At 49.5% G+C, this 12,155-nt stretch overlaps 1 protein-coding gene across 6 annotated transcripts; it reads right to left on the bottom strand.

The window, feature by feature from the left end:
- Positions 1–1,590: 1,590 nt before the first annotated feature.
- Positions 1,591–9,703, bottom strand: LOC115648433 (ecto-ADP-ribosyltransferase 5-like). Of its 6 annotated transcripts, none has more exons than XM_030556083.1 (5): positions 8,713–9,703; positions 7,363–7,465; positions 6,095–6,818; positions 2,649–2,681; positions 1,591–1,766 (listed from the first exon to the last, which is right to left on the bottom strand). In XM_030556083.1, exons 3-5 carry the CDS (start codon positions 6,786–6,788, stop codon positions 1,645–1,647), a joined length of 849 nt encoding a protein of 282 aa, XP_030411943.1. In that variant the 5' UTR covers positions 6,789–6,818; positions 7,363–7,465; positions 8,713–9,703; the 3' UTR covers positions 1,591–1,644. The 6 variants fall into 6 exon arrangements, with proteins under 6 accessions (XP_030411943.1, XP_030411919.1, XP_030411927.1 ...); XM_030556059.1 differs by lacking the exon at positions 7,363–7,465 and adding an exon at positions 7,528–7,619; XM_030556067.1 differs by lacking the exons at positions 7,363–7,465; positions 8,713–9,703 and adding exons at positions 7,528–7,619; positions 8,127–8,706.
- Positions 9,704–12,155: the final 2,452 nt, after the last annotated feature.

Raw genomic sequence — 12,155 nt, forward strand, 5'->3', positions numbered from 1 at the left:
CATCCACTTTGGTTACAGATGGTAAATGATCTATTCCAGCCACATCATCATCTGGGATGGATACATCCACCTACTTCTTTCCAAACACAGATCAGAAATACCTACTGAACATTTCTGTATTTTTAACCTTGTTTACCATCTGTATCTAGCAATGGACATATGCCTGTCCTCAGGTTCCTTTTGTTCCTAATATATTTAAGAAATACCTCAATATTATCTTTAACTCTTGGCCATTGAGAGGTCACTGATTTCTTTAGCTTCCCTTATCAGTCACCTACATTTTTGAACTTACCATTTGTTTCCACTTTTTTCTGTCCTTTATATCTATATAGTTCATTGCCATTTCTACAGCTCCTTTAAACCAGGATGGCTTCTTGCCCAGTTTTTCATGTGTGTGTAATTGTGGATTTTTTGGGTATCTTTTAGGATATTTTGAACAATGCCCAGTTTTCAGCAACATTTCCCACTTTGAATTTATGTTCTTAGTCAGTTATGCCAGCAATCAATTTAAATTTAGGAAAATTGGCCTTTTAAAGTTGCAAATGTACAGACGGCTCGTAAGCGTCACTTTCCGTTTGCACAAGGTAAATGCAACCAGATCATAATTACTGGTACCTAGGCAACTGCTAATTTTCAGGTCAGCAATTAACTCTTCTTTGTCAGAATGAGATCCAGTACTGAGTTACTCCATGCTGGGTGCAAGACTTTCTGTGTTAAGAAATCATTATCTATTATGTTTAGAAATTCCAAGGAAGTTTTGTTACTGGCTGCAGTAGATGTCCAGTGAGTGTCCTCCAGACTGAAGTCCCCATGATAAAATAGTCATCTCCTGAACCGAGAACCCAGTATCATGTCTCAACCATATGACCACGCTATCTGAGCTTGTGTATTCCTTATTGCTGGTCTCATCTCACATGGATTTATCCATCAGGGGGTGTTATGCGTCACATCCTTAAAGGGGACTGTGTGAACATTCCCAGCATCGCTAAGTTGTAGAGATCTTCCTGAAGCTTTATGCTGTAGATTTGCCCCTAGTTTTAGAATTAATAATTGCAGGAGAAAATACACCCAGGACTCACGCAGAACCTGAGTGGTTTCTGGGCCTCTGTACAGGGGTAAACTTCACCCAGAAAGCTCTGCACAGTCCTGGATCCTCCTTCAGATGGCAAGAGAAAAAGAACTCACAGATTCCAGCCTGACCACAGCCAGTTGTTGCAACTAATGGACAGCCCAATGTCTCAATTAGGATGTGTTTGAACCGTATAATAAAAAACCCAGCACAATTCAGAGACACTCAACAGACAGGTACCTATGGAACTTTAACAGTGTAAATTCTATAACCTTTTGTAAATGGTAGGAATGTCAAACTTAAAGGAGGACACAGAAAGGAACACTAAACTGTACGATACTGTTCAGCCACTAGATGGCGCCACATGAGACCAGCCCACCTGGCAGCATAGTAAAGTCACTTAAAGGGGTTTCCTCTGTAATGGAAGCTGTGGGGCCAGTCCAAACCTGGTACAGAAGTCTGACCTGTGAGTAGAAGCCCTGCTACCCACCGTGTTCAAGGAGCACATAGAACAACGTCCAGTAAAGGACCCCACCTCCATTTATTTTTATGAGACTTTTTTTTTAATTTGTTGTTTACAAAGTCAAGATGAGTTTGAAATTGGCAAAGAGTTTCGGAGCAGCAATATTGACCAGGACAATTCCACCAACGAACACAGGGCTCATGTTGCTGGACACCCTGACACTCCTTCCTGCAACTAAGGAAAGAAAATACGTGAGCTAGTGCATTGGATAACCTTCCAGAGGCCAGGAGAATATTAAGTACCTAAATTCACACTGAGTGGTGACCCAATGGATGCTAAGGACGCTCAGCACCTCTAAAAACCAGGCTGCTTATTTACCTAGGTGCTGCTAAGCTTATCAAGTATGAAGAAATCATAGAAATGTCAGGCTTGAAGGGAGCCCTTCAGGGCCAAGTAAATCAACCAGCCCAACAGGTGTTTGTCCAACCTGTTCTTGAAAACCTCCAGTGAGGGGATTCCACAACCTCCCTTGGAAGCCTACTGCAGAGCTTAACTACCTTGAGAGTTAGAAAGTTTTTCCTCATATGTAACCTGAATCTCCCTTGCTGCAGATTAAGCCCATTGCTTCTTGTCCTGACTGAAGTGGACCTGGAGAACAATGGATCACCGTTCTCTATAACATCCCTTAACATATCTGAAGACTGTTACCAGGTCCCCCTCAGTCCTCTTTTCTGAAGACTAAACGTGCCCAGTTTTTTTAACTTTTCCTCCCAGCTCAGGTTTTCTAAACCTTCGATCATTTTTGTTGCTCTCCCCTGGACTCTTTGCAATTGGTTCACATCTTCCCCAAAGTGTGATGTCCAGAATTGGATACAGTACTCCAGCTGGGGCCTCACCATTGCCAACTTAGCAGGACCATTACCTGCCTTGTATTACATATGGCACTCCTGAGAATAGACGCCAGAAGGATATTAGCTTTTTTTGCACCTGCATCACTTGCTGACTCATATTTAATTTGTGGTCCACTGTCAGATGTTTCAAGTAATGTATCAAACTAAAAGCATCTGGCCTCTCCCTGGGTCTACCAGAGATCAGAGTGGAAAGGAGAATTCTTACCTGTGTTGTCAACACATTCTGGAGACTTCTCTCCTAAAACACAAATAGAGACTTCCGTTAAACAGCTGTCTCCTCCAGGAGGAAATTTTCCAAGACCGGCATGGACAAATGTCAGCTTTGCATCTTGGTTGGAATTGGTTCAAACTCACATGACAGGAAGCTAGACCCAGCTGAGATGTTTGCATTTAGGTCTAGATTTTTAAAGGTATTGAGATGCCTAAAAATGCAGCTAAGCACCTCGTGGGATTTTCAAAGGTGCCAGCCACATTTGAAAATCCCACAAGCTGCTTATCTGCATTTTAAAGCACCCAAATGCATTTAAAAATGTGGTACTTATGCCTGAGGTTGGCCTATAATAGGTGCTAGATCTCTAGGGGATTCCATGTCCCTAGTTCAGAGAAGGTATCAGAACAGCCCTGCTGAGCAACTCCCATGAAATCTATACAAGCAGGAGTTTCTCCACACAACACAGACAGGTGGCAAGGGCCTACCAGCACTCCAGAGTAGATCTAGAAAAAGGGGAGGGAAGGATTACTTGTTCCAGCCCTGATCACAGGGACAGCAAGAGGGTCACAACAATCAAGAAAGCCAAGGGTCTGTCTTTCCAGCTGGTACCATGCCTCAGCTGGGACAATGTAACAGTGGGCAAACAAGGAGCAATGGTCTCAAGTTGCAGTGGGGGAGGTTTAGGCTGGATATTAGGAAACACTATTTCACTAGGAGGCTGGTGAAGCACTGGAATGGGTTACCTAGGGAGGTGGTGGAATCTCCTTCCTTAGAGATTTTTAAGGCCCGGTTTGACAAAGCCCTGGCTGGGATGATTTAGTTGGGGTTGGTCCTGCTTTGAGCAGGGGATGGGACTAGATGATATCCTGAGGTCCCTTCCAACCCTGATATTCTATGATTCAAACGATTGTATTGTTCTAATGCAATGCTCAGGGCTGCCAGTAGATGTCGCCAGAAACTGCATTGTAAAGATTCGACTCAGGGAAGAGTCCTGCTGGAGAGAGGGACGTTGTGTCAGAGAACTGAAGTGGGTTATGTACCTGTGGGCCCCATTCTGCTCTCATTTACACCTGTGTGAATCAGGAGTGACTCCTCAGTGGAATCTCCATCCCATCAGACACCAGCTGCTTGTCTTCGCTTTGAAGGCCTGTCATGGTCGACCCATCACCTCTCATTCACTAGGGAGGTGTCAGCTCCCCTCTCTGGTTAGCCCATGAACCCAGCCTCCGTCGTTACATTTTCAAACCAGCCCCTTCCTGCTTTCTCCCCTGCTCCCTTCACGACTGAGAGGAGCTTCCCCTCAACGCCCAGAAAACGACCCCATCATCCTGCTTCAAATTCCTCCTTAAAACTCTCTCTTGCCATGACGGCTGCAAAGAACCAGAGCTCTGCTTGGCTGCTGGGGCGCTGAGCCCCTGCTTGATCCCACTGACCGCACTGTCTCATTGTTTCCTTGGGCTCCTCTGCCTGTCTCTTTCCATCTGTAAGCTCCCTGGGGGCAGGGAACGTGTTTGTCCAGCACCTACACCAGAGGCCCTGGGCCATGCCTGGGGCTAACAGGTAGGCAATATGAACAGCAGCTAATAAGCACTCAGAATCAGGCCAGGCATATCTGAACAAAGGCTAGAGGGAAGATGCTCTCTCAGACTCCTTGCCCAGATTTTCCAGCGTGGTGCGGTTGCTGTGCACTGCAGAAGGTGGCCCTAAAGCCAGCATATCCAGCCCCAAGAGGGGCAAAGGGGGGGCGGTCCTCTGGTAGCATGCGAGCTCCTGCTTTGCTCTGTCACTCCCCCTCCCCACTGCTGGCGTAGCAAGAAAAAGGGGGTGCAGCCAGGACAGAGCTGCATCTTGCTGCTCCTCTGCTGTGTTTTCAGCCCCTTGGGGTAAATGACAGCAACCCTCAGGCTGCTCCAACATGGCCCAAGGGAAGCTGGCCCTGTACAGAGACTGCAGGAAGCTCAGAGAGTACACAGGTAGGCTTTGCACACCCGTACCCTGACTTGTGTAGAGTCTGTGCTTTGACCGTGGTTGGGGTTTGGTCCCTTATTCCTAGGGCCTTGGCCTCATATCTGATTATGCATTTGTAGGGAGAGAAGAACAGAGTGCAATCCCCCAAACTAGCACTAAGCTGAATGCAAGGAAACTGAGAATGCCCCAGTTCTCTTCCAATGAGGAGACTGTCTCTAACCAGGAGAAGCAAAAAAAGATTTTGACTCATGAGGCTAATTCTGATCTCACTACCACCAGTTTCGGGAACTGATGTCACTTGAGTTGCAGCAGCGTAAACAAAGTCAGAATGAGGCCCCCACAATCAACTTTAACTCTCAAGTAGGAAGACAACTTGGCCTGCAGAAATGCATGGTTACGCATTGCATCAAAAGGATCCATAGGAGAGAATGGCCCAGCTGTGCAAAGACTGGCGTGGTTAAAGATCAGCGTTACAATCCACCCACCAGCTTTAAGACAATCTCAGGGCAAATTTAAAAACTATATTTCATTGCATGCCAAGCAAGGGAAAGAAAAGAGAATTGGAAATTAACATGCAGGAGCTAGAGAGGCACGGAAAACTAAAACCAAAGAAGTAAAATTATCCATAAATTACGCCCGTGGGGATTATGCTGCTGCTGGACTGCACTGTTGAGTCTCCAAGCTGCCTAGGCCTGGGGCTTTGGGGAACATTGAGATCCTTGTGTTCCAAGGACATCATAAACCCAAACTGGGGGCAGCTGTTCAGTAGCTATTTGGAGAGGTTTCAGGCAGTGTCCCTGGCATGAGCCATAGATTCCCCGGCCAGGAGCGACTGTTGGATCACCAGTCTGACCCACGTAGCACAGGCCAGCGGATGTGACCCAGCCACTCCTGCATCCAGGCCAATAACTTGGGTTTGTCCATGGACTGGGCAAATGACGAGGGGGAGGGAAGGAGATATTCTTGGTGGCTGGGCTGGGCTCCTGTCTGAAGGACTGTTTAACGCTGCTGGGGTGATGCTAAGGGGCAGGGCGCCTACCGCTTGTGTTAGGGAGCCTTAAAAACGATTTAAAAGGAAGTAAAAAATTACCCTTCCAAGCTTCCGTAGGCTTCTCAGCTTCCTTACTGGGGGCCCAAGTCTGCAACCCTTGCCCACCTGGGGTGAAGCCCCCTGGGCAAAGGATCCAGCAAAAGGCCGAGGACATGACTTAATTCCCATGTAAGCCCTATGGCTTTAGGGATGAGCACTGAATAGCAATAATGGGCTTATATGGGACTGAAGCGGTGCTGAGGGCTTGGTGCCGGCCCAACGCACAGGACCGAACTTCACCCTTAGGAAATAAATTAGATGAACCTAAGATGTGGGTCACATCTGAGCCACCCATTTAAAGGCTTCCTTTGCAATTGGATTGTCCCCGTTCCAAGGGGGCTGAGCCTGGCTTGCTCCCGTTCCAACGCAAGCCAGCTCTCACCCCCAAGGTAGGCGCAGTTGTAATGGCTGCAGGTCTGGTTCATGCTGTGCAGGAGGAAGACGCTGCGGTTCCCCTCCCGGGAGAAGCTGGAGACGTTGAACACTTCGTTCATGGGGATCAGCACTTCTCGCTCGGCAGGGATGGCGGAGAATGACTCGATGTGGACCCCGAAGCAGGAGTGCAGGGTGAAGAACGTGGCGTTGCCATAACTCCGAGCTAAAGCCACGTCCAGCGAGGAAGAGGTGAACTGTCCAAACCGGAACACACCTGCCCCGCTGGGCTCGAAGCGGATGGATCGGACTCCCCGGAACAGCTGGTGTCTGAACAGGTGGCCACAGTCAGCCCGTAAGAGCTGCAGGGCTCTCGTCAGATAGTAATGAAGAGCTTTGAAGTGGAAATTGCTCATGTAGTTATCTCGGGAGACCCCAGCCTCTCTCACTGCCTTGTTCAACTTCCAGTACAGTGGCTTGGAGGAATCAGTGTAGACCAGGATGGCTATGCCATGTTCATCCCTAAAGCCTTCGGGCACAGAAAGCCTTTTCTTCTTAATTGCCCAAACAGCCGATAGGTTTCCCCACATCGAGCCCAGCAGCGGGTGTCTGGCTTTTTCCTCCTCTAGCAGGCGAGGTGCAATATCTGTTTCCATTTCTTCAGTGCAGCCGGTGTATTGGTCATCGAAGGAGTCGGGTGCCATTCCCAGCTGCACAGACTGCTGGCATCTCACCTGGAGGGAGACGAAACAGGTTGCTAAGAGGGTGGTTGGAGGTAGCCAGGTCTGACTGGCAGCTCACCTCTCAGCCATCCTGCCCTGCAGTGGCAGAGTAGTTCTCATGCTGAGCCATGCAGCCAGCAATGCTCCTGCCCCATAGCTCCTGGGCACAATATTACCCAATGGAGGGAACTGTTCTTCAGTGACACTGGGCTCCAACTGGACAACCAAATAGTTCTGCAGGCATCACCATGGCTCACTGGCTAGAGAACTGGACTAGAACTCAGGAGAGCTGGGTGTTCATCCCATGTTAGAAAGTCACATCCCCTCTCTCTGCCCCACTTTCCCTGTGTGAAATGAGGGAAATGATTTTTCTCGTGTTTTGGAGTCTGGAGCAAAGCATTCTAGTACTTAGAGTGCCTTCCCATCCGAGGGGTGTGTTCTACTGACTGGCAGCCACATCATGGAGGCTGATTAAAAGCAAAATTTCATCTCCATCGGGACTCCACCACAGCTCACAGGATATTCCTCACCTGTACACAGCAGCACTAATACTTACACAGTGAACAAACAGCCACAGTCACGGGGTGGCTCTCTACAGATGGGCCCTCCTCTCTCCTCCCACCGGCTGTGACCCTCTGAGACTCCATGTACCTGAGTTGCTGGGACAGAGACAGGTTACGGGAAGACAGCGGAGAGAATTCAGCTGGAGGAATTCAGTTACCTGAGAAGTTTCCAGCAAGGCGAGAGCCCAAAGAGAAGCCAAGGAGAGAACCACAGACCTCAACATCTTCATTTCCCAGTTCACCTGCGAGGCTGAAGGCAAATCCAATGGGCAGATCAGTGAACATTGGGCATATCTCGACATTACGCGCAGGGGGATGTAGCCTTCCCAGTCAATGGGTGCACTGTGCTGATCTGCTGGGAGGGTACCACTGTCCACCCTGGCACCAGCACCCTAATGCCAGCCTGGTGTGGAGGACAGGCCTGTGGGGGCACAAGGATGTTTGGGGAGCCAGCCCCCCCCAAACTCACTCTGCAGCGGTGGCTCTGTCCTGCAGGGCTAGGCCTCGCTCCTAACTCAGGGCATAGCACCCCCAGGGGTTGGTGCGGCACCCCCCCATCATGATGGAGCAAGGAGCCAGGCTCAGCCAATATGGCAGTCTTGTTCTCCACACCCTCCCTAGGCCTCCTCCTTTTCCACAGCGGGCTTGGAGAAGTGTAGGTTTGCTTGGCTTTGCCCTTTTGGTGCCACGATTTCTGTGGGTGCAACTGACCCCACGAACCTATGCTGCCATCACCCATAACTGCCAACCGTCTCACATCAGTTCGACACAGCTCCCGCAGTGAGGATATCCCGTGTGCACGGCAAGGTTTCGGAGGACAGAATTCCTGAAGCAGAGGAAGCCTGGCCCTGAAGACAGGTTGTTGACTATCTGATATATTTTTAGTAACCCTAATTTCTACAGGAGCCAGCTAGACAAGGCAGGGCTCAGTCACAGTCCAGAGGGCGTGGCTGAAAATAAAGGAATGGAGCTTTGCATGGAGACACTGTCTAGGGCTCACAGGGCAGACACATCAGCAGAGACCGTGGATTTCTCAGCCGACAGCCTTTAGGTCTAGAATCATGCAGGAAGTGAGAGATTTTAGTGAGGTTTCCCGGAATGTAAATTAATCATGCAGAAGGGAAGCGTTCCACTCCAGGGACACTGTGCATGGTTTCAATTTCAGACGGCGTCCCAGCAACCCACCGCCAGACGCATGCAGAGCCTGTGCACGGACAGGAACAGATGGCATTTGTACCAAGGCCAAAAATCACAGGGAAGGAAGCAGCTTCCAAGAGTTACGTAGGAGACAGCCTCAGGGCACTGTTCACAACAAACACAAGCATGCAGAGAGGAGGCTGTACCTGATTTCCCCAAACAGATCACTGTTCCCGGCAGGCAGAATCCCAAGCCACACGTCTTATGTTGAAGGGTCCAGCTGATTCCCTGATCCCACTGGGGCTTCTTCAAAGAAAGAACTCTAGGGGGAAAAACATTTTTCCAAGCCCTTTCCCTCCCTGCAGGAAACAGCTGAAACTAAGTTACAACACTACACTCAGCCCAGTTTATCTTCGTTATTTCCATATATTTGACCGGAGATCCCAGAAAGCAGAGCACAGCCAGTGCCGTGTAGGCTACATATAGCTCTCAGGTGTTCAAACACTGCACATGTAGCCACTCATCTAGCAAGGGATCAGCTGACCTGCATTCAGTTCCCGTAAGCCGAATCAAGCTGGAGATGCCTTCGCCCTGCCCAGATCTGTTTACACAGTGGAGAGATTTTGGTTCTAAGCCATGGCCTTTGCTGACTGAGATAAACAAAGCTAAAACTCCAGCTAAACTGCCCAGCACATGGGCCAAGAACTGCCTCTGGCTCACAGTTTTTCTTCATTCCAGAATAACTAGGGGCAACAAGGAGAAATAGCCTGTAAGTGTAACCCTTCTGCCAGGGGGCGAGGGCAGGGACAGGGGCTGGGTCCAATATCTAGGGGTTCCTCATTACAATACAAAACAGGGCTGGCTGATGGCCCACCCAGTAACCAGGGAACACTAACCACTGCCCCCGGGGGCCTCTGAAGAGGTAATACTGCCCCTTGAGTTACACACAGATTCACAAGCACCAAGTCTGTGTGGAACAAGAGAAAACTGTTCTTAAAAGGGAGAAGGAACTCCCTGCAACACCACTGCAACAACAAGTCAAAAGCATGTAAACCATAAGTACACCCCCACCCCCAGAGCACTTTGGGCAGTGTCCTTTGCCTCAGTTTCCCACCTTGCGGTGTGAAAATCCAATGGATGAATGTCTCTTTAAGACCCCGCTCCCCTTTCCCTCTGCTGCCCTCCACTCACAGCTGGTGATTCAGAGGCTTGGTCTACACTACGTGTTTAAACCAATTTTAGCAGCGTTAAACTGATTTAACGCTGTACCCGTCCACTCTACGAGGCCCTTTATATCGATATAAAGGATTCTTTAAATCAGTTTCTGTACTCCTCTCCAACAAGAGGAGTAGCGCTAAAATCGGTATTACCATATCGGATTAGGGTTAGTGTGGCTGCAAATCAACGGTATTGGCCTCCAGGTGGTATCCCACAGTGCACCACTGTGACCGCTCTGGACAGCAGTCTGAACTCGGATGCAGTGGCCAGGTAAACAGGAAAAGCCCCGCGAAATTTTGATTTTCATTTCCTGTTTGCCCAGCGTGGAGCTCTGATCAGCACGGGTGGCAATGCAGTCCCAAATCCAAAAAGAGCTCCAGCATGGGCCGTACGGGAGATACTGGATCTGATCCCTGTATGGGGAAACAAATCTGTTCTATCAGAGCTCCGTTACAGAAGACGAAATGCCAAAGCGTTTGAAAAAAAATCTCCAGGCTACACAGTGCTGCGTGACAAGCGTAACAGGAAGCCAGAGACTCAAACGGATGCTCATGGAGGGAGGGAGGGGGTCCTGAGGACTCCAGCTATCCCACAGTCCCCAGCAGTCTCCGAAAAGTATTTGCTTTCTTGGCTGAGCTCCTAATGCCTGTAGGGTCAAACACATTGTCCGGCGTGGTTCAGGGAATAGCTCGTCAATTTACTCCCCCCCCACGTGAAAGAAAAGGGAAAGAAATCGTTTCTTGACTTCTTTCAATGTCACCCTATGTCTACTGAATGCTGCTGGTAGACGCAATGCTGCAGCAGTGAAGAGCAGTATCCGCTCCTCTCCCCTCCCCGGTGGCAGATGGTGCAGTAGGACTGGTAACCGTCCTTGTTATCAACCCATGAGTGCTCCTGGCTGGCTTCAGGTGAAGCTGGCTGGAGTCGCCTGGGTGAAAATAGATATGATTCTCGGTCATTCCCAGTAGATGGTACAGAACGGCTGGTAACCATCCTCATCATAGCAACTGGGGGCTGAGCTCCATCAGCCCCCTCCCTTTCCTGTCTAAAGAAAAGATTCTGTCCTGCCTGGACTATCATAGCAGCGGCATGCTGGGCTCCTCTTCCCCCACCGATTAATGTCCTGCCTGGACTGTCATAGCACCGGGAGGCTGCCTCCTCCTCATTTTACCTCACTAACAAGTCATAGTTTCTTATTCCTGCATTCTTTATAACTTCATGACATAAATTGGGGGGGGACACTGCCACGGTAGCCCAGGAAGGTTGGGGAAGGAGGGAAGCAACGGGTGGGGTTGTTGCAGAGGCACCCCCCATGAATGGCATGCAGCTCATCATTTCTGAGGAATCTGACATGGAGCAGCTGTGCTCTCTGATACACTGGTTCTCTAGTACACTTGCCCCATATTCTAGGCAGGACTGACTCTATTTTTAGAAACCATAAAGGAGGGATTGACTCTGGGAGTCATTCCCAGTTTTGCCTTTGCGCCCCCGGCCAATCTCAGCCAGGGGCACCCATGATAGCAGCAGATAGTACAGAAGGACAGATAACTGTCATCTCATTGCCAATTTACACCAGGAGCAGATGGTACAGAACAACTGGTAACCATCTCTGCTATCATGCAAAAGCAAATGAATGCTGCTATGTAGCGCTGGAGTATCGCCTCTGTCCGCGGCATCCAGTACACATAAGGTGACTGTAAAAAAAAAAAAAAAAAGCTGAACGGGCTCCATGGTTGCCGTGCTATGGCGTCTGCCAGGGCAATCCAGGGAAAAAGGGCACGAAATGATTGTCCGCCGCTGCTTTCCCGGAGGAAGGAATGACTGACGACATTTACCCAGAACCACCCGCGACAACGATTTTTGCCCCATCAGCCACTGGGCTCTCAACCCAGAATTCTAAGGGTCGGGGGAGACTGCGGGAACTATGGGATAGCTACGGAATAGCTACCCACAGTGCAATGCTCCGGAAATCTACGCTAGCCTCGGACCATGGACGCACACTGCCGAATTAATGTGCTTAGTGGGGCCGTGTGCACTCGACTTTATACAATCTGTTTTATAAAACCGGTTTATGTAAAATCGGAATAATCCCGTAGTGTAGACGTACCCAGAGTCAGTGAAGTCCCAGAATTCAGGGGGAGGGGTTCACCTTCTACCTTGAAGGCTGGTGGGGGAGGAAACAAGCCTCTCTTGCTGCTCAGCACTGCCACGGTTACCTCTGCCACCACTTGCTACTGCGATGCTGCATTCTGAGATTCTCCTGCTTGGTGATTTCAGCTCTTAATGATTTCACCAGGCAGGGAGGAACCTCACAGCTGCTGCAGCCTCTCCCCTGTTGTTCACTGCAAGACTGTCCCCAAACCAGGTTTAGGTCCTACACCTGCTTATCAGTGACAGCAGCGAGTCTCATAACCACTGAAGAGAAACAAGA

The sequence above is a fragment of the Gopherus evgoodei genome, chromosome 1, assembly GCF_007399415.2.
Source record: "Gopherus evgoodei ecotype Sinaloan lineage chromosome 1, rGopEvg1_v1.p, whole genome shotgun sequence".
Classification (NCBI taxonomy): Eukaryota; Metazoa; Chordata; order Testudines; family Testudinidae; genus Gopherus; species Gopherus evgoodei.

Excerpts from the sequence above, each read along its gene's own strand:
- LOC115648433 (XM_030556050.1), bottom strand. Across the intron at positions 6,819-7,527 it reads CCTTGCTGGAAACTTCTCAG|GTGAGATGCCAGCAGTCTGT; the intron begins GTAACTGAATTC and ends GTCTCCCTCCAG. Across the intron at positions 2,682-6,094 it reads CAACTGCGCCTACCTTGGGG|GAGAGAAGTCTCCAGAATGT; the intron begins GTGAGAGCTGGC and ends TTTGTGTTTTAG.